This window comes from Cydia strobilella, chromosome 27 (genome assembly GCF_947568885.1).
Source record: "Cydia strobilella chromosome 27, ilCydStro3.1, whole genome shotgun sequence".
Lineage (NCBI taxonomy): Eukaryota > Metazoa > Arthropoda > Insecta > Lepidoptera > Tortricidae > Cydia > Cydia strobilella.
In genome coordinates, this window is record NC_086067.1 from 3724041 (window position 1) to 3747064 (window position 23024).

Consider the following 23024-nt stretch of genomic DNA (forward strand, 5'->3'; position numbering starts at 1 on the left):
AAAGAAAAGGATGAGTATAGTTTTTTATGTTCTTAGTTACTGACAATTTGGTTTGACCAACTATATTTTGAAATGTGCAATTAGATCAATATTTAAATCACTTTTAATTACTCGCTGATTCTAATTATATGAGAAGAGACTTTATTTATAAGCTATATAAAATAAATAGTGTACAATTGCTAATTCAGAAGCAATTTACAGTCTGGCAAAAAGAGTAGAAATTAAAAAGTGGCAACACTGTAGTGTCTACCCTTTCAAATCAATCTAAGAAAAACGGGACGACACTACAGTGTTGCCACTTTTTAATTTCTACTCTTTTTTGCCCGACTGTAACTTAAATTGAACGCGGCCTTAAGTCATGCAAAAAAAAAAACATTAAATCATTAAATTGTCTATGTCTATAGATTCTTTCTATAGAAAGCGGCGGTGCTCGGACGTTAGCATTGTGCGAATGTGCGTGCTAATTATTTTATTGTAGCTTTGTGATAAAAGACGATCAGAAATGCAATAAACTAGCTTGCAGTTACACTTCGGACTACTTCGGAGACAGTTCATTATTTCAAGTGCTGTAGAACTATAATTTTAATTTCAAAATGGCTAACCCAGCCACTGCTCCAGCTCCAGTGGTAGAAGAGAACCCAGAAATTGTAAGTATTTTCGTGCATTTACCATGAAAGGTTACATTTTTGTGTAATCATAAGGTTTTCCAGATGTTAATAATGTTTTTTACATCCAGGATTGGGGTAACGAGCGATTACAACGAGCGCAGCGGGCAGTAGAAGCAAACACATACGATGTCGATTCGTGGTCACTCCTGATTCGGGAAGCTCAAACGCGGCCTATCAATGAAGTTCGGTCGGTATATGAGAAGCTGATCACAGCGTTCCCGACGACGGGACGGTATTGGAAGATCTACATTGAGCAGGAGGTTAGTTATTTTTTATTCTATCTATTAAGCCCTGTTATTCTGAGTTAGAGTATGTGTCTAAGCTCAGTGTGCTGTTTGGCAAAGGCCTCCTCCAGCTCTTTCCATTGGGGTCTGTCGTGGGCCACTCTTCTCTCCAGTTCGGCCAATTTTCACTGAATAATACAGAAATGCCTGTTTTTAGGGTTCTGTACCCAAAGGGCCGGACTTTGTTAATATTTACGACTTAATCAGATATTGCCGTTTGTCAATATTACATACAAAATAACCAGGGAGGCTGGCGGGCAGCAAGTGAGAGGGCCGGGCTGCCTATTGCCGACCACTGTTCTATTACATTTAGAATTTAATCTAAAAGCTGTAAAGCACAATATAAATACTTGCTGTACCAATTATTATTTTTAACTGTCCCAATGTAAAACTTTCATCACTACAGATAAGTGAAAATATATTTGTATTCTGATTTCAGATGAAGGCGCGAAACTTTGAAAAAGTGGAAAAGGTTAGTACTTCAAGCGTAAGTCTAAATAAGGGGAAAAAAATAAAACCTCCACTCTATGCCACAATAAGTGCTGGTACAGATAGACATGTAAAAGTACTCTTATTGACTACTAAGCAATTAAGCATGATAAAAGTATAAACAATTTGTACTACTTTTTACGTGTTCATAGTAGTCTTGTGTTACAAAAAATCTGAACCTTTTCTGGGCCTATACCATAGAGAAATGTAAGTAAAGAAAGAGTGGTAACTCCATACATCAGTTTCCTTACCAGAACGCGCTTTATTTCGTAGTCGACATCTAGCGTCTAGTAGTAGAACTCTCAGTACTGCTACTCGACACTAGATGTTGAATGTGTCGCGACTGACGAAAAGTGTATTGTTCAACAATTTATAACTTATATTAAAAGCAGAGGAAGAAAATAGAGTTCCGGTTACTCTGGTTATAATATTAGCTGAAAATTGTTGAGCATTAGACTTTTTGTTTGCCGCGACATCTATTGTCGAGTAGCAGTACTGAGAGTTCCACTACTTGACGCTAGATGTCGACTACGAAATAAAGCGTTAAAACTGATGTATGGAGTTACCACTCTTTCTTTACTTATATTTCTCTATGCCTATACCCAATAAACTATAGTTTTAAGACACAAACATTATAGCACCAGTTTTAAGAAAAAATATTTTTTAAGACAAGTTTAAGATTATTTTAGTGTGTAAGACAATAAAGATGGTACATTAATGATATCTTTTCTTTCGGTTAGGGTGTGTTAATTGTGTTCAGACATGTTGGAGGCGATTTTCTTTGGCAAATACACTTAATTATAATAAAAATGGGTCACTTTGATTTGACATTTCGATATTATAATGTGATAATAAACGCTGATTATGGTTACAATGTTTGTCTTAACAAATATTTCTTTATTTAACTAAGGAAAAAGTTTATTTTTCCTGTTTAATGAATCTGGGGATCATATCTGAAATGTTTCATTTTATAAATGTTGTCATAGAAGATCACTTTTGACATGTAATATCCCTATTTACCAGTATACTGCAAATCTATTTATGTATTTAATTTGAATAGTAAAATGGGCCCATATAGTTTGTTATTTTAGCATTACAAAAAAGGTAAACAATCTTGACGTATCTTTTTATTAAAAAATATTAAAAAACGCTTTAAAAAAAATTGTTTATATTACTTATGGAAGCAATGAATGTAAAAGATCGTATATGATTTATAATTGCAATATATTTGATGTGACTTATTTTTCAAAGAAGATTTTTTATAAAAAGACACGTCAAGATCGCTTACCTTCTTCCTAATGCTAAAAAAACGAACTACATATCCATTACTGAAAAATCGGTAATAAAATGGGTCATGTGTATTGAACAAAAAAATATAAATGAATATCTAGATTGAAGGGCTCCCTGTTGGCTATTAGTGGTTCGGGAACTAAAATCGATCATCGTGCTCCACGTGGCAAATGTGCAAAATTTTCATACTATTTAACATTTATCAAGAAATAAAAGTTTTCCTTGGCTATGGAAAACTTTTATTTGTTGATAAATGTTAATTCCTAAAAATTTGCTCCTTTTCCAGGTCAATGTAGAAGGTTTCCCCAAAAAATCCAAACAAAATTAAAGTTTTGGTAGTGTGTAGACGAGTCAGATTTTGCGAAAGTCCGATCTAATTTAAATCGGAATGCTAAGGTTGAAATTCTATTGACACATATGTACATATTGTCGTACAAAGTATATGTTTTTAGTTTATGATTTAAATATAATAGGTATACTATAATTAGTATTTAATTTGTAAATAGTAGGTAGTGATATCGTTTAATTATTTTCAAATACAGTACAAAGCCTGCACCAACAAACGTCTCTTTTTGGCCCAGTGGTTGACTGGTAGAGAATGCCTTAAGGCATTAAGTCCACCATTTGTACTTATTTTATGTGCAATAAAGTATAAATAAAATAAATAAATAAATATGTGCTCCATAAATCGTCCAGGACGATGGCTATGCTTAGGAAAATGCCATGTGAGCCACTTCAAAAAAAAATTACCTCGATCCTTACGAACGAGCTAAACTCCGCCACCCATAGAGATAACCAATGCATTTAGGATTCATGAAATAAAACTATGAAAACGGATTATATCGCGTATATTGAATTTATAATACATCCCGACGTTTCGAACCCTTTACAGCGTTCGTGGTCAACGGGTGACTGAGGAAAAATTACAAAGTGCAAAAATACCCACATACTAAAATAATGAACAATCATAGACTACAAACTTTAAGGCTGGTTATACATGCAAAATCGGTTCATAAGGCTAGTTATACACTACAATTATTTTCAAGTAAGGATATATATATATATATATACGCGATAAAAAAAAAAAAAAAAAATAGGCATTTAGGATTCTTTATGCTAATAATGAAAACAGGTAATTAGACAAACATTAGGTAGTAAGGACAGTTTATTAGTTGTTGTTTAGGCTAAGCTTCGTCTCCCCATAAAGATAACCAATATAATGCATCTTGGATTCCTTATCTTAGTTTGCAAATGCCGTCGAAAAGACAATGGACGGCAATAAACTTTACCTAATCTTTTTTTTTTCAACACCCACATTTTTAAGTGCAATGCTATTGGTCATCACTTTTATGATATCGCCTGACCGTCTGCAAGACGTTTAAACGATTTTGCCCTTAAGGTGGTTCACCGGGAATGTCCCGATTGTACCTTATTAAAAAAATATTAAAATTCATTTATTTCGAGTAACAAGGACTCATAATTACAATAATATTATATTACAATTTAAAAATTAGATTAAACAGAATAAATGATATTTACACACTATTCTAAAATACAATTCACAACACAACAAACAAAATCATTTTAAAATAAGCCTGTCGTAGCAATGTCGTATGCAGGGACAGTCGACTGTCGGCAATCATGGCCAGGACGGCATTGGGGCTAGCTCGCACCAACGCGGCCCCGCGCGCGCGCATGCTCACTATGCTCAGTAAGAAATTTTTTACCAAATCTTAAGTCTTACTTACTACATTTACGCCACTTGGTACAGTGTAAATACGGACTATTATACAGTGGCGAGCGTCCAGCGGCAAATAACTCTGTGCAGCGTGCGCTCAGTCAGGCCTCTTTCATACGTTTTGATACGATGCAAGTAGGATATACACTTTACGCGCCACGCTCACGTCGCGCTGGTCTTGTGCTGCTGTGAGGCTTTACAGCGTTTCGATTTTTTTTTACACTAGGAAACTCGATATCAGCCTTTGGACATGACAGGCAAGTAAATTGTAGTAAATGTGAGTTTTCTATTTAGTATTGTTTTTTTAATGAATAATGGTAAAATATATATAATATAGTGCCAACAAAATTGTAAGAACTTGGTCTCCGGTTGACGCTGCACGCTGCGTGCAGCGTCACATTGTTAGCAAGGCGTTAAGTTAACATTTAGAAAGTTATTCACCAGTAAACATATAAGCTTAAAATAACGATGTGATAATAGAGATGTGGTCAAGATAAGGTATATTTGCGTGCGTCTGCTTCTCCAATATGGCGCCTATGTACAATAGATTCATCAAGGACCAATGCCTCATTCACAATGTAAAACAACACTGGCCGTCGGTGGTCCCTATGTCTTTGAAATATGGTTTATGAATTGTTAGTAACTTTATTGTTATTTATTTAAATTTACAAATGTTTTAAGTACTGAAAAGAGAATTGAAAGTTAGAAGTCTGATAGTATATTTTATGTGAATGTCCATTAATTGTTTGTGTAGTTATTCCAACGGTGTCTGATGAAGATTCTGAACATCGAGCTATGGAGACTGTACCTCAACTACGTAAAGGAAACGAAGTGCATGTTGCCGACATACAAGTAAGTGTATTATTAATAAGTGCCATACATTTGATATTTACGCTCGACGCTGCAACCGTCAAGCTGCCTCGCCTAGGGTTAAGCTCGTCACAGACAAAGCGATAATACAGGGTGGCCAAAAAATATGTGCATTCCCGTTGCCAGGGAGATTTTGGGATTATACTGAGCAACTTTTACTATGAGGCCAACCCTGAAATCGCGAAAAAAAATTTGGCTGTTTCATACATTTTGGCTGGTCCATTTTCTATGGGAGGGTATGGGAAGGCATCTGCAGATACCTTGCGATAAGATATCGGCAGATACCAAAATATATATTACAGCTTCGTGTGTGGGCTCTGTCAAATAGTACGTAAAAGATATCGGCAGATGCCGTATCTGTCGGTATCTACCGATATATTATCGCTCCGTCTGTGATGGGCTTTAGTTTTACATACATATATAACTAAGTTTGAAAAATAAAAGTTCTATATAGAAAAAATCCGGAGACGGGTAAATTTTAATCTTGGAACGGTTAGCCGTTAAGATAAACGGGACTATACTCATCTAGACACGGGGCAGCGTGTCCAGCCAAGTTATAAAAAAACCGGCCAAGTGCGAGTCGGACTCCCGCACGAAGGGTTCCGTACCATTACGGAAAAAAACCGCAAAAAAATCACGTTTGTTGTATGGGAGCCCCATTTAAATATTTATATTATTCTGTTTTTAGTATTTGTTGTTATAGCGGCAACAGAAATACATCATCTGTGAAAATTTCAACTGTCTAGCTATCACGGTTCATGAGATACAGCCTGGTGACAGACAGACAGACGGACGGACAGCGGAGTCTTAGTAATAAGGTCCCGTTTTTACTCGTTGGGTACGGAACCCTAAAAAGGAACTGGCGACGCAGCAACCGTGTGTAATATTACACGAGCCATTTCGGGCTACTTTTGACCTCTTCACAACTTGATATTGATATTACATTAAGCGCTTTGTGTAGTTGATGAAACTATGAAACTCTATGAGAATTGAAAATCCACGATAGACATACGGCACAAGCGCAATGTACAGTCGCCATCAGATATATCGGAGCGACCACGGTGCTCAAAAATATCTTAACACGCACTCTAACGCCTTGACAATAGAGGCGTTTCAGATATTTGTGAGCGTCTCGGCCGCTCCGATATATCAGATGGCGACTGTACAACTAGTGGTTTCCGTTGCGAGCCCACATCCCATCCATCATTTTGAAACGGCTTCTCCTCATTTGGCAGAATATTATTTGTCAGAAATACACTTCGCATAACACGTATCGCAAAAAACTTTTAGTCGAATGATACTTTCGCATATATATACTTGCCATAATAGTCATTTCGCATAATATTCATTTGGCAGAATTTTCTAAGTGGGTTAGGTTAGGGTTTTCTGCCAAATAATATTATGCAAAGTAATATGCGAAAAGCAGTATTCGAAAGGTAATTCTGCCAAACGACATTTCTGCCAAGTAACATTATGCATTACAAAAATATGTCAAAAAACCAAAATAAAATAATAACAAAAAATACATTATTATTGAATGCACTTACAAAATGTTACGAGATTCGGTTGAATAATGTCACACGTAAGAGAGAACAGCCGGATACCTACGAACCAGTGTTGGCCGAAACGTTAATTAACAATTAACCAGTACAATCGCAATTAACGTTCGGCCAACCATGCTACGAACGCATTTTTGTCCGAGCTGAAACGGTGGGAGCTCGCTCGGTCAAAAACAATGCAGGAAATTCGATAAAATTTGATGAGATATCAAAATTTGTTTATTTTTTGTGTTGTCCCACAATTGAAATTGAAATTGAAATTGAAAATATTTATTTCAGGCACAGAACAGAACCCATATAGTGTTAGTACAAAAAATATAATATGCTACCTATATCTATGTTAGTCTGTACACTATGTAGTAAAACAATAAATACCTAAAAAACTAATTAAAACTAATTATTTCGATGATGCGCTGGGCTCATGTAATTGGTTCCAACGCCTCATCAGTGGGCAGTCCACTCTGACGACAAATGCGTTTAGGAGACCGTTGCATTGATCTGTGTAAAATTGACCAATTTTTATTTCTTTTTGCCAGAGAGAAGATGGCTCAAGCTTATGACTTCGCCCTGGACAAGATTGGACTAGATATCCACGCGTATCCCATCTGGAACGACTATGTCACGTTTCTTAAAAGCGTGGAGGCTGTGGGATCGTATGCTGAGAATCAGAAGATATCTGCTGTTCGAAAGGTATTTAAATTTATAGAAATACACGGTATACTCGTAACATAAGGAAATCGAATAATTTTAACAGCGTATTCCTGACCATATGTGAAGTTAAAAATGTCGTATAAACTTTTCTGTAATTCGCCTAGTTTCAGAGTTAATACCAATTTAAAAAAAAAACAAGTTTTTATTGTTACATAGTGCAAAACTCATTTTTGATGGCGATGTTGCCACTATGGGACGTAGTCTAAGTATCCTTAGATAGATGTCAAAAAGTGACAAGTAACACTTTGTAAAAACTAGGTTTTACGAAAAAAAAGTAAAAGTCCATTTTAAGTGACAAGTTTACCAATAACATTTACTTTTTATGTATAAATACATTTGAAAAATCGAAAAAAAAAAACAAAAAAATTTGACCTAAACTTATTACATTTTTTCCTTCTTTTTGCCTCAGAAAAGCGTAAGTCAAATCTTTCGGTTTCCTCGTGAACACCTTGTATAATAACATAATAATGTTAAATACAGACCTATATCCTCCTGAGACCGAGCCATACAAATGAAACACCCAAAATAATCAATTTTGAACCTATAGTGCAGGGAATAGTTGATCTTTATTGGTTTAAAATTTTACCGATACAAAAATGCAACTCTCTGTCCCAATTAAATATGGTTTAAATTTTATCGAACTGAAGAAGTAGACACTGGCAGGGTCGCCATGTGAGGTGAGACGTAAAGGAGAACTCGATCGTGTTGTTATTCTGTATTACTAAGGCATGCACGTGTGTAGGTAAGGCGTAATAGCACACTACACTATTGGTAGGACCTTGGGCCTTAGGAGGATAGAAGATTCAAACTCCTTTGACTCCAGAAAATCGCACCCTAACTCAGGTCGTGCTGTGAATCCCATACTCATAGTAGACAAGGAGTACCTATTATTTTTTACTTTACACAACACTCAGTGATCCAGATTTTATTTCTTTTCCCAGGTGTATCAGAGAGCAGTTATCACCCCCATCATCGGTATAGAAACATTGTGGAAGGACTACATTGCCTTTGAACAGAGCATCAACAATATTATTGGTAATTTCTAATGTTTAGTTTAGTTTATTTATTTCGCAATACAATGACGACGTTGAGATATCTAGTTAGCCCTTTGATTGACCGGTAGAGAATGCCATTTAGCCTTAAGTTTGCTGTAAATTGTTGTGATAAATAAGCTAACAACACTAAAATAATAACTATATTTTCAAATAACAAATCATACAATGTCAAAATTAATAAATAATAAAAATAAAAACAATTATAATATAGTACTTACAGAGTACCAATCCATAAATAATTTGAATTATAGAAACATGTCAAATGAAAAATAAAAAATAAAATAAATAAAAAATAATAAAAAATAAAATAATGTTTGCAACAATGTCATTTTCTCCTTTAAAAACATGGCCCCCATGAAATGTATGATGATTTCGCGTATGTCAGGCGGTCACGTAGAATTGTTTTAATGAAGTTATAGATCTAGAGACTACTTCACCATTATTATTCACAACGACGGGACTTAATCGCGTAAAATAAGTTTTAAATTTACCTCCGACGTTTCGAGGACGGCGTTGTCCCCGTGGTCTCGGAGAAGACTGGCTCAAGTTGACATCAACATTTTCTAGGCGCGCGAGTTTTTCGAACTACCCGCACTTGGTCTTGTTTATTAACTTGAACGTTTTGCGCACTAGGGATGTCACCGGGTCGACACACAACACTCACGATATTCGATTTTTCAATTTTCGATATTTGTTTTCGCTTACACTTACTAATGACTGGGTTCCATCTGGATGAGATCTTAAAACCCTTGTCTCGATTGAAATTTCTATGTCATAAATGCGAAATATCGTTTGATATTTACTAGTTTCTTTTCGGTGAAGAAACACATCAAAACAAAACTAGACTGGACTACCCAAAGCATAGATTAAATGGGAGTAAAGTTTATAAAAACTAGTGCCTGCTCGTATTTATATGAATAGATATGTATATGAATATGAATATGAATTTTTGGTATTATTTTATCTGCAGACGACGTTGAGATATCTAGTTAGCCCTTTGATTGACCGGTAGAGAATGCCATTTAGCCTTAAGTTTGCTGTAAATTGTTGTGATAAATAAGCTAACAACACTAAAATAATAACTATATTTTCATCACACTCGCTCAGTAAATGTGGAATTGCACGCAACCTTAGCGGGAACTATAGATAAAGCGTTTTCCCTAGGGAGTTATGAAGTTTCTAGTATTATAATTAACAGTTTTTTGTCTTTATTCTTCATTTCTGTATTGCAAGTGTGATTAAAAACATTGTGTGTAACTCGGGGCGTAATAATATTGCAAACTCGAGTCTATAAATCGCTCCGGCAAGCCGTCGCGATTTAACTATTCTCTTACTTGCAATATTTAACTTTACGCCCCATGTTGCGCAATGCACTATTTTTTTTTTTTTTTTTTTTTATCTGGCTATTATATATATATATATTACTATTGTATCTTAGGAATAAGTCTATTGTTTACCCTAAACCGGTTGATTGTGACACTTACTATTATAAGATACTATTGTAACATCTGTATACTGACATGCACAATCTGACAATAAATGATTACTCACTTACTTACTTTGTTTTTTAACTCAACAGCCGAAAGAATGGCAATGGAGCGATCCCGCGACTACATGAACGCTCGTCGCGTCGCAAAAGAATTGGAGACAGTCACCCGCGGTCTCAATAGAAACATGCCAGCCACGCCCCCTACCGTCGATCGAGAGGAAATGAAACAGGCATGTACTATTTTATTTTATACAAGTCTTCGCTACACTATACCTCACCTGGGTCACAGAATCCACCGTTTTTTTTTCTTCCATTACCCAACTATCGATATCGATATAAAAAATGTTTCTAACTCTAGCAAGATTGCGACAGTCTTTTGTTTTGCCGCGAAAAATTCCGTGGTCTGCTTATTATTTTTCCATTATTTGAATAAAAATACATTTTAATCACAGTACAGTCAAGGACAGAAATCTATATACATTCCCAAAGTTTCAAAAATATGTGTACGCTCTTACATCTTAGACAATAAAGTCGTGTTCAGATAATTTTGAGCCATTTGTCTGTATCGATATTTTTGCCTTCGACTGTACAACGGTTATTTCAACCGTTTCTCTGTTCCAGGTGGACCTATGGAAGAAATACATAACCTGGGAGCGTTCTAACCCGCTCCGTTCCGAAGACACAGCTTTGGTCGCTCGTCGAGTCATGTTCGCCATAGAACAGTGTCTCCTTTGTTTGGCACACCATCCCGATGTTTGGCACCAGGCTGCCCAGTTTCTGGACCATTCGGCGAAACTTTTGACTGAAAAGGGGGTAAGTTAAATTTAATCCGACAATGAGCTTAATTGGTGGTTAACCTTTAAAAAAATACACTGAAAAATAAAGTGAGCTGGGCCTACTATGGTCAAGTACACGGAATGTTACAGTATGGGATAGCATTGTAGGGAACGGGTACGATGCTACATAATTGTTACATAATAGGGAATATTACGCGAAACTAATCTTTAAAAGTATCTCATCATCTTCCTCGCGTTATCCCGGCATTTTGCCACGGCTCATGGGAGCCTCGGGTCCGCTTGACAACTAATCCTAAGAATTGGCGTAGGCACTAGTTTTTACGAAAGCGATTGCCATCTGACCTTCCAACCCAGAGGGGGAAACTAGGCCTTGTTAGGATTAGTCCGGTTTCCTCACGATGTTTTCCTTCACCGAAAAGCGACTGGTATAAATATCAAATGATATTCCGTACATAAGTTCCGAAAAACTCATTGGTACGAGCCGGAGGTTTGAACCCGCGACCTCCGGATTGAAAGTCGCACGCTCTTACCGTTAGGCCACCAACGCTTTAATCTTTAAAAGTATCTAACACCAAATAAGTCTATTATAATGGCTTGTTTGCTACACTTCAGTATTTATTTATTTATTAAGGTTTTTTTAACTTTTTCAGGACTCAAACGCAGCCCGCCTGTTCTCCGACGAAGCGGCGGCGGTGTACGAGCGCGCCACCAGTGGCCCTCTAAAGAGATCCACGTTGTTGCACTTTGCCCATGCCGACTATGAGGAGAGCCGGCTACATTACAATAAGGTAGGCGCGCCGGCAATGGATTTTCATACTACATTACCGGCCTAGGCAGTAAAATGACTTTGATCGCACGTTTTAAGTTTTAAGAAAAGCGCTATATATACCCCGGATGGGATAAGAATCGGCAGCTCGTTTTGCTTGGCCCTTTATATCACACTTTTTTTAATAACACGTCGGTGTCAAACAAGCATACGGCCCTAAGCATCTGCAACCCCAGAGGTGTGAAACTCCTAGCTTCGGGCAAACTCGGCTCCTTTCGGCTCAGCATTACTCCGAGTAATTATTAGGGTTGGTACAACTTGACGTCCCTTTTTGTGCATGACCACAGATAAGATAATGACCTGAATTTTGACAACCCTAAACAGCCGAAAGGGATAGTGCCATATATTAGAAAGGGACATCATGATTCGACCCTGAACCGATGTCAAACTTCGGCTTCGTATGAAGTTTCCTTTTTGTATGGTAGTACGTAGTACTATTATTTATTCTGTGCCTGTACACCTTTTTTGAAGAACCGCATACTGTTGTCAGTGTCACACTTGGCCGGAAATTCCTTTTTTCCCGGCCAGCAATAGAGAATTGCTGGCCGGGAAAAGTTTTTGTAGTAATGTATTTTTGTCACAGGTGCATCAAGTATACACCCGCTACTTAGATATGGAAGATATCGAACCAACATTGGCCTACGTACAGTACATGAAATTCGCGAGACGAGCCGAAGGCATTAAGTCAGCAAGAACCGTGTTCAAACGCGCCAGAGAGGATCCTAGGTAAGATTTTATATTTGAAACCTTAGTAACCCTCGACACGCTTTCAATGCGTTATACAGGGAGGCTAAAAATAAGTGCATTCCCGTTGCCAGGGAGGTTTTGGAATTATACTGAGCAACTTTTACTATGGGACCAACCACGAAATCGCGAAATGCTGGCGAAACGAATCGCTGCACTAATTTTTTAGCCACCCTGAATACATTTTAATCATGTGTCAATAGATGGCAGTAAATTTACTGCGACTACAAAATTTACTATAACAGTACCCCTCTATCCTATATATACTCTCTTTGTATGTATTAATGAGATTAGCTCAGGACTGGGTCAAGTGAAGTGGCATACTCAGAGAGAGCTCTGTAGTGGTCGTGTATTTCAATTTATTCTCCTACCTAATTGGAACAGAGTCGCTTTTGTTTTGATTCGTTCAATTTTCCAGCAGCGCAAAATCAACTCTATTTCCTACACTATAGGTTCAAATTTCAGTGGCAAATTTTGGATTTTTCCTTTGTATGGCTGGGCCTTAGGTTAAAACAGAAACATTTAGTACAGTTTACCTGGTACAATTTCAGATCAGCCTACCACGTGTTCGTAGCGGCAGCCCTAATGGAGTACTATTGCTCAAAAGACAAGAACATCGCCTTCAGAATCTTCGAGCTGGGTTTGAAGAAGTTCTCGCATATACCAGAGTATGTGCTGTGCTATATTGACTACCTGTCACATCTTAACGGTGAGTTAAAGCATCATATCAGCTGAGACAGCGGAGTCTTAGTAATAGGGTCCTGTTTTTAGGGTTCCGTACCCAAAGGGTAAAAACGGAACCCTATTACTAAGACTCCGCTGTCTGACTGTCCGCAGGCTGTATCTCATGAACCGTGAAATTTTCACAGATGATGTATTTCTGTTGCCGCTATAACAACAAATATTAAAAACAGAATAAAATAAATATTTAAGTGGGGCTCCCATACAACAAACGTGATTTTTTTGCCGTTTTTTCCGTAATGGTACGGAACACTTAGTGCGCGAGTCCGACTCGCACCTGGCCGGTTTTTACACAATACATATAATTTGGTTTCAGAGGACAACAATACGCGCGTACTGTTCGAGCGAGTGCTGTCTTCTGGCAGTTTGAAGCCGGAGAGCTCCGTCGATATCTGGAACAGGTATTAATACTCGCATTGTCACTTAACGCTCGGCGTTTTCTAGAATAAATATTGAAAACCTGATTATTTCAAATCTGGACATTCTTGGGCTTATTCTACTCAGAATCGACAGCATCCTGCCATTAAAAAACGATGTCCCAAAATGTCCATTTCATTACGTCACGTTTTAGTTTATTTTTTTTCACTTGTATGTGCGTGACGTAGTGGAATGTACAAATTTCATACAAATATTTGGGACATTTTTTTTTAATCATCAGGATTGAATATGTTGATTCTGAGTTGAAAATCAAGTCAAAAGTCAAAATTCATTCAAATAGGCCTAGCAACAAGCACTTTTAAATTGTCAAGTTTTACAAATATTACCTTAATATAAATATTAGAGCAATTTATTGATGCAGTTATTAGTGCTATTATATCCTCTTTGGTCTCACGGAAGTTTTGTCAAAGAAATGTACTAGGTATAATATTGCATTGTTTGTAATTTTGTTAGGTTTCTGGAGTTCGAGTCCAACATCGGTGACCTGGTGTCCATCGTGAAAGTGGAGAAGCGTCGGCAGGCCGTGCTCGAGAAGGTACGCACAACGCTGAATTTCATTTTATCCATTTTAAGTTTTAATCCCAAGCACTTCGAAATGTAGACAACTTCTATCGCAGGCTTATTGATTTTCATTTTTTTTATGATATCAGTGGAAGTTGAGTTTAAACAATACTGAAAGTAATAAATATAGTTTGTAATAGACCCAGTTTGTAGTTGTCTAATGATTTGATTTTTGAACACAAACAAAATGTATGTATGTATGTATGTATAAACTCTTTATTGTACAAAGACATAGAACACAAATATGGCACAGAAATAGGCAGTACAAAGGCGAACTTATCCCTTTAAGGGATTTTTTCCAGTTAACCTTTGAGTAGATGAGAATTGATGAAGAACGGTAGACAAATATAGCACTGCGTACAATAGACTAGAGGAAAGTCAGTAAATTTATAAAAGAGGGCGAAAATAAATAAAATAAGATAAAAAACTTAAGTAACAGTATAACAAATATATATAATACCTACGTTTTATATAATAAATATACATCCAAATGTTTGCTTGTAATATTCTCTAAGAAGTGCTACATTTGCTGGTACAAGTTTTTAGACTACTTTAGCTTTCTTAGCATTACTTTTTCGATGTTAATAGCAATATAATCAATGCAGTTGCAATAATATAGGTAATAGTACTAAAACATAAAATGTTTGTCCTCAGATCAAAGAATTCGAAGGCAAGGAGACGGCTCAACTGGTAGACAGATACAAGTTCTTAGATTTGTATCCTTGCAGCATCGCGGAGCTCAAGTCAATTGGTTACACTGAGGTAACATTTAATTTTATTTATTACGACGACGACCGGTCTGGCCTAGTGGGTAGTGACCCTGCCTGTGAAGCCGATGGTCCTGGGTTCGAATCCCGGTAAGGGCATTTATTTGTGTGACGAGCACAGATATTTGTTCCTGAGTCATGGATGTTTTCTATGTATTTAAGTATTATCAATGATAGATATAACTCCGTAATAGATGGATACAGTCTAAGGAAAAAACGTGCCTCGAAAATCCACAAAAATTTAATTCTCGATCAGATGGCGCCACTAGTTTTGGCCTACTCTCGTATAGAGGGCGTTGACGGTTTCGTGTGTTATTTAGTCATTTATTTATTCAATATTGCATTGTCATGTACATAATAAGGTGTTACATTTTATATAGCCAGTTCATGACACCCTGTAAGGGCACACAATAGTACAGTTTTTCTATTCTATTAATTCTAATCTACATATTGTAATTAAGGTAACATAATAAAAGTAACATATTAGCGTATCAGTGGTTTAGTAACCTATTAGTTAGTCTCATAAATTAATTTAGTAACTTCAACAATAGCGACGTCAACAATGCACCGATATAATAATGTCTGATTGAGTTAACTTGTCAAATTATTATAATTATTATTTATTTAATGATTTTAACATTTAACAATTTTAACGCATATCAGTGAAAGAACATGGGTCAAAATCATAAAAATAAATAATGCAAATAAAAAAAATCATTTATCCATATTTAAATAAATTTTATCGTATTTTTATAAATCTTCATTTTTAGTTTCAAAGTGTGTCGATAGATGGCAGTGAATTTACTGTGGTTACAAAGTTCACTATGACAGTACCACTCTATAATATTATATCCTCTTTGGTATTATATATATCTCCCCCGCGGACCACCGCAAGGTGTAAACGTGCTTTATGCCCCACGTTATTTGATTACTTTGTTTTTATTTAAATTTTAAATAATAAAAATCGCGCGGGAAAATAGGAGTGCATAAGTTGCATAGTAGTCACCGCAACGAGTGCTTCATTTGTTTACTCCTCGAAGCTTCTGCGAGCCTGGTACATTGCCACGGGCAGAAGTCGTCATCTTCGTCCGCCGCATCGACTACGCCGTATTGAGCTACGCGTTGTATGAGTACCCACAACACAAGCCTTCTTGAGGTTACCGTGGGACTTAGTCAATTTGTGTAAGAATGTCCCTATAATATTCATTTATTTAACCTTCCATGTGTATGGTGTGCGGTGGTCAAAAATCGTGCTTTCAACGTCGGTTGTGTTGAATAGATTAGAAATAAGTTTTTGGCACAAAAATCGTTTTTGGTACAACACTCCGCAACCTCGATGAGCTCTGGCAACCTTAATCACCCAATGAATGAATGAAATTAATTTATGCCAGAATACATTTTTTGACGTGATAAAGTCTTATAAATCGATGAACACCGGTAGCATGCACGAAAAAGTGTTATGTTGTGGACAGATCTCCATAATAACCACAGAAATAAATATACCATAGAAGACGCAAATGCGTCTACTTCGCGTGTCCGAACCCCGACCAAGCGTCGAGGTTGACCGTCGCTCTTTACAGTACACGCGCGTCAGTTGTTGCGGCCGGACGTCCGTGAAAACTTAAAAAATGCTTCGTTGCATGATAATTAACTGCAACAGCCCAAAAATTGCGAGCACCCAAACGCAAAAACATATTTCCATACTTTTAAAATTATATTATGCGTAAATTTTGTATAAAAAAGTCGGCACGCTTGGTTTCAATAAAAAATCGTGGTATTTGCGTCATCTAGCGTATATATTAAATCTGTGATGGTAACGTTGTGGACAGATCTCCATGGTAACGTTACGGCCTTTTCATTTATGGATGGTATAGAAAGGATGCCAATCTCTTATGGCAGAATTGTTGCAAAAGTGACCGCTTTCAGCTTTAAATAATAGTTCCTAATCTCTCCGGTGGCGCTAGTTAGGCTCTGGGACATGAGTATAACATGAACCATATAAGGCAACAAATAACCCGACCAAATTACGTAGGTTGTTTTTGTTAGTATTTCGGTGTATGGTGGCGCCGCCTAATTACTGTTTTTTGATGGACACTTTTCATACATAGAGACTTGGCTCCTTTATATAGTCTCCATGTTTTCATTAATGTTTTCTTATGACGTTATCATGCAAAATTATCGTCCGTAAACCGACTTTACAGACAACCATTTTTCTTTCAAAGTTAACATTACCTAATTACATAATAAAAGCTCTGCGACCCCCCAGTGGGACCTACACAGTGACATATTTTTTGACAGGTGGCGTCCATGTCAAACAAGTCCTGGGCTCTCGGCGGCCCCTTGGCCGGGATATCTCCTGAACTGGCAGCTGTTATACTTGGACAGAAGTAAGTTTGGATACTCGTACACAGTATAGAACAGTTCTACCTGCGTAGGCATACAGGACGGCTAAAAAATAAGTTCATTCCCGTTGCCAGGGAGATTTTAGGATTATACTGAGCAACTTTTACTATGGGACCAACCCCGAAATCGCGAAAAAAAATTTGGCTCTTTCATACATTTTGGCTGGTTCGTTTTCTATGGGAGGGTAATTTTTTTTATTGCGATTTCGGGGTTGGTCCCATAGTAAAAGTTGCTCAGTATAAGCCCAAAACCTCCCTGGCAACGGGAATGCACTTATTTTTTAGCCACCCTGTATAATTTAACAAAATTGATGTTTGACAATCGAAGATCATATAATGTTACAATGTTAGTTGAGTTTTGGTGATTTGATTTCTTTTGCGGATGTCCAATTTAATTTAAATCTTAAAAACGCTAACGTGGAAATTCTATTGACACGTTTGTGTTTAATTAATTTTGATATGAGAAAAGGGTGAAATATATTAAAACTTCTTCTTCTTCTTCGTCGTTCCCTCATGACTGAGGATCGTGACCAAGAACTATATCCCTCCATTTAACGCGATCAAGGGCTATGTGGGCTGCCCTCTGCATGGAACCACATGCTTGTCTAATGGAATCCGACCATCTTGCCGGGGCTCTTCCTCTAGCGCGCTTGCCTTCAACTTGCCCCAGTATGAATATAATATAATATTATATTAAAACTAGTAACAATATAATATTAAAACTAGTCACTTCAAAACTTCACTGGTTTCGCTCCAAAATGTAGTGATCATTTCCAACTAAAAACGTGAGGAACCGTTTGCTTATATGCTATTTATATATGAAATAAAGATATAGTAATATAATAGGGTATTTGACTACTACTCAAATCAGTTTCTTTTTTCGAACTGTCAAAACGATTTTGCTACTATCGAATTTATATGAAATACTAGCATGTGACGTCACAATCAAATTACCTACTCTTTATAGTTTTTTGGGTTTTTAAATAGAAATTGTGTCTAAAAATAACTGCTGTCTATGTTTCTCTATTAATCTTTTGTGCTTTATTTCATGCATGGTGTAAAATAATTTATTTTAAATACAGTCAAATACCCTATTAAACCGTCTCAACTTATGTGCCATTCTCAATCAAAAGGGTACTTATTGTCGGCTGCCAATAAGGCGCTATTTCCATATAGCTTCAATTTGAAATAAACCTTATCGATTAGCGACAATGTGGTACCTTTTGGTTAAAAACGTCACATATTATGTATGTGCAGAGATAACGACCCGAACAAGGACATAGCCCGCCCAGACACCAACCAGATGATCCCCTACAAGCCGAAGGCGAACCCTCTGCCCGGCGAACACCCTATTTCCGGTAAGTTATTGTTCTTTATATTCCGATTAACCGTTATTCTGGTTATAAACCGTTTTATTGTCTGTTTTAGTTTAGACATTATTTTGCTGTCTTTTCGGGTTACACGTTTCTTCAAGGGTCACTGAAATAAGGACTTTTTATTAATACAGTGTGGAAAGAATGAATGGGCCCTGGAGGGAAAGTACCTCAAAACCTTAAGTTAGCTCATTTTGCTTAAAACAAACATTCTTTTACTTTTACAACTTTGCACCCTTGTATAACAAATAACTATTTTAGACAAGCAAAAAAGAAAAAAAAATGAAAATATTTGAATGCAGTTTTGTTTCTTTTTAAAAGTAAAAGAATGTTTCTTTTAAGCAAAATGACCTAACTTGAGATTTTAAGGCACTTTCCCTCCAGGGTCTATTCATTCTTTCCACTGTGTATAATTACCACAGCAAAGTTTGCTTCTTATAACTCGAATCCCTAGAAACGCTCAAGATTCCACTTTTGAGAATCTTTTTTTTTTAATTTTTCACTGGCGCAGCTGTAAAAATAAGCGTGACAAGGTAAAACAACTCCAAAAAATAAAAATACGTTTATTACCAGACACAATTTAAAATAGTACAGCAATGGAAAAAAAACACAAACATAGGTAACTTATACTATAGATTTTTTAGTGTTTGGTAAAAGGATACCAGTCTCAACATATGCTAGGTCAGCTAGTGACGCCCAGCGTTGATTTTCAGACTTTATTGTATAACAATTTTATTTCCAGGTGGCACCTTCCCCCTGCCTCCCGCGGCAGCTCACCTCTGCACCCTCATGCCGCCACCGACTTCCTTCAGGGGACCGTTCGTAGCTGTCGACCGGCTCATGCAGCTCTTCAACAGGATATCATTGCCTGACAAACGTGAGTACAGAACTGGTAGTCCTTCACACTGCATCATCCTTCCTTTTAAAAAGTAGGTCGCGAAGTGCGTAGTTTATGGTCAGTCAAAAAATTTAAAAGTTAAAAACATTGCAGTCTCGATTTCGGTACTGCAATGTTGCATACAAATTCCATTATTTGTCGAGTTCCAAACTTTTTAAAAGTTGAAGTGGCCATATCAAATGAAGGCATAGGTCCATTAAACAGCCAAACAGATGATCAGTACATTATTATTATAATGTTGGTACCGCGATTATTTAGGCGTCTCAAATAGGTTGGCGCATTTTCAGCGGAAAAATACACTTCTATTTTTAATAAAAAAAATAAAAAGGCGGCAAAGCAAATCTTTTTTAGTCATGCGCAAAATGTGTCACTAAAAAGAAAAGATTACGATACGCTGTGAAGTACTTCACTCTTTTAGTTCACTAGTTCAGTTTAGTTCAGTAGCTCAAAAGATTCATCTATATCAACAGTACTGGTTTTCTATCTCTCATTCGAGGATGTATTGAGTTGAATGAAGGATTCGATTGATAATTTCATTCAATATGAATCACTTAAATAAATGAATTTATGAATCAAGGTTTAAACGTGGCGTCCTTGTCACTCTCTAAGCGAATGAGCAAGTAAATGAAAAGATAATTAAACTGAATTGCTGAGGTAAAGAACTAAAGAACATGAGAGCAATAAATATTCTATTCTATTCTAAATAAATCCGAACTGAACTAGTGAATGAAAGAGTGACATCAAGTGAAGTACTTCATTTGAATCTTTCATTCGCGAACTACTCATGTCTAATCTTTTTACTTTTTTCTGTGAAAATATATACATAAAAACGTTGCTTCTGTAAAATATTTCTAATTTGTATTTATTGCGCCATTTTTGAGAAAAGCACTATATGACTCGGCTAGAAGGCTACTTGCTCGCTTCGGATTCAATTAAAGGAGATTAAAGGAATCCTCAGCCAGCAAGTAGCTACTTCCGAGCCTCGACAATAATGTACTATTATATGTGTGTGTGTGTGTGTGTGTCGGCAGCGCCCCTGCCGACGCAGGAGAACGGCTGCGACACCAAGCTGTTCGACCTGGCGCGCTCCGTGCACTGGATCGTGGACGACGAGGGGATCACCACCGTCGCCAACAAGGTATCACATTTCATTGTATAGCCAGCGGTGTCAGCATGGTTGCATTTTTATCACCTGTCACTATGCCTGTCACTCTCGCACTTACATACTTGTTAGAACGTGACAGGCATGGTGACAGGCGATAGAAATGCTACCGTGCTAAGCCCGCAGTGGTGCGAATCTCCTCGCTTCGGGAAAACTCGGCTCCGTTCGGCTCAGCATTGCTCCGAGCAATTATTAGGGTTGGCAGCACTTGACGTCCCTTTGCGTTCACGACCACAGATAAGATGATGACTTGAATTTTGACAACCCTAAATAGCCGAAAGGGATAGTGCCATATATTAGAAAGGGATAGCATGATTCGACCCTGAACCGCTGTCAAACTTCGGTTTCGTAGGAAGCTTCCTTTCTGTACGGTAGTACTATTATTTATTCTGTGGTATAGGCTAGATGACAAATTTTCATTAATGGTATCAATCGATCAGGTTTGTTTTTAGGATCAAATGTCTATACGGGACCCATTGCATTAAAGCAATACAAAAGTCAGAAATGATAGTCAAAGCCCGACAGGCGTACTTCACTCGCGAAACGCTCCTGACAAAACGATAAGTGAACGTGACGTCAAGGTCACCGAGAGTCCATCTTGAATGTATGGTCAAAGCAAGAAAACTGCGTTTTTGTCGGTGAAATATTGCGTTTATGTATATAGTTACAATACATTTTTTTTGATATAATGTAAGGAATCGAATGTTACCCTTACTTTTTTCCTTTTTGGAAGTTAAAAAAAAACTTAAATTTTGAAACTTTCTGGTCCTGTATTTTTGTATTATTTCCATATGTTATTGTAATATCCACATTATCGTGATAAATTGCCCATTTGCAATCTATTTTATTAGATTTTGTTATAAAATTCAACATGTCAGGTTTTCCCGAGGGGCTACAGTATGGGGTTCTTCAAAAAAGGAGTGTACAGGTTTTTAAAGGGTCGGCAACGCGCATGTAATATCTCTGGTGTTGCAGGCGTCCATAGGCTACGGTGACTGCTTACCATCAGGCGGGCCGTATGCTTGTTTGCCACCGTCGTGGTATAAAAAAAAATGTCAACATCCCTCTTACCTTTTCAGTCTCGCAGAAGAAAGGCCGGCGAAGATTCGGATGACGACGACTTGAGCGTGGCGCCGCCCCTCAACGACATCTACCGCGCCCGGCAGCAGAAACGAGTCAAGTAGACACCAGTCATTAGCTCATGTACATGGAGACTATATTAAGGAGCCAAATCTCTATGTATGAAAAGTATCCATCAAAAAACAGTAATTAGGCGGCGCCACCATACACCGAAATACTACCTACGTAATTTGGTCGGGTTATTTGTTGCCTTACATGTTATACTCATGTCCCAGAGCCTAACTAGCGCCACCGGAGATATTGGGAACTATTATTTAAAGCTGAAAGCGGTCACTTTTGCAACAATTCTGCCATAAGAGATTGGCATCCTTTACCATCCATACTCATGTAGCTTAACCTGTACTTCTTTTTTTAGCATTAGAAAAAAGGTAAACAATTTTATCTTAACGTCTTTTTATTGAAAAACGCTTTTTTTTAAAACAGGCCAAGTGCGAGTCGGACTCGCGCACAAAAAACGGCAAAAAATCACGCTTGTTGTATGGGAGACCCACTTGAATATTTATTTTATTCTGTTTTTAGTATATTGTTATAACGGCAACAGAAATAAAAAGACACATCAAGTACGCTTACCTTCTTAATATTGCTAAAAAACAAAGTGTAGTACAAACAGCAACACTATGTATTCGGAGGCTGTTATGACATCAGCCTCCGAATACGTCAGATACATTTTAAATGTGAAATATATTCTCACTGCCAATTAAATGGGCTACCTAAAGATTTATCTGACATAAAATAGCCTCAATACGAAACACCTACATTGGTGTATGACAGACATTTTATCAATCTGAAATAAATTTTTACTATAATTATTATAAAATTAATAAAACTTTTTCTAATATTTTGGTAGTTTTATTTACCCACCTACAACAATATAATAATAATAATAAAGCCATTTATTCCGAACAATATAAATTACAGATGATTGTTTTATTATCACAAATATTATAATATATCTCTCAGTTCGGTGTGCCGTAAGGCATAGGCCTCCTCCAACTGTCTCCATTGGGCTCTGTATGCAGCAA

At 37.0% G+C, this 23024-nt stretch overlaps 1 protein-coding gene across 1 annotated transcript; it reads left to right on the forward strand.

Moving 5' to 3' along the window:
• The first annotated feature begins 422 nt into the window (after positions 1-422).
• LOC134753505 (protein suppressor of forked) lies at positions 423-22840 on the forward strand. The gene is made up of 19 exons (XM_063689400.1): positions 423-647; positions 737-928; positions 1392-1424; positions 5224-5321; positions 7435-7588; positions 8551-8644; positions 10244-10383; positions 10775-10966; positions 11601-11738; positions 12360-12502; positions 13072-13229; positions 13578-13662; positions 14153-14234; positions 14915-15022; positions 17326-17414; positions 18687-18787; positions 19545-19679; positions 20732-20838; positions 21942-22840. Exons 1-19 carry the CDS (start codon positions 594-596, stop codon positions 22044-22046), a joined length of 2208 nt encoding a protein of 735 aa, XP_063545470.1. The 5' UTR covers positions 423-593; the 3' UTR covers positions 22047-22840.
• The last annotated feature ends 184 nt before the right edge of the window (positions 22841-23024 follow it).

What these genes read in the sequence shown, in the direction of transcription:
- LOC134753505 (XM_063689400.1), top strand. Translation starts at nt 594, where the DNA reads ATGGCTAACCCAGCCACTGCTCCAGCTCCAGTGGTAGAAGAGAACCCA. An exon ending in AGATCTACATTGAGCAGGAG is followed by an intron (nt 929 to 1,391) that starts GTTAGTTATTTT and finishes TTCTGATTTCAG; the next exon opens with ATGAAGGCGCGAAACTTTGA. An exon ending in GCCGGCTACATTACAATAAG is followed by an intron (nt 11,739 to 12,359) that starts GTAGGCGCGCCG and finishes TTTTTGTCACAG; the next exon opens with GTGCATCAAGTATACACCCG.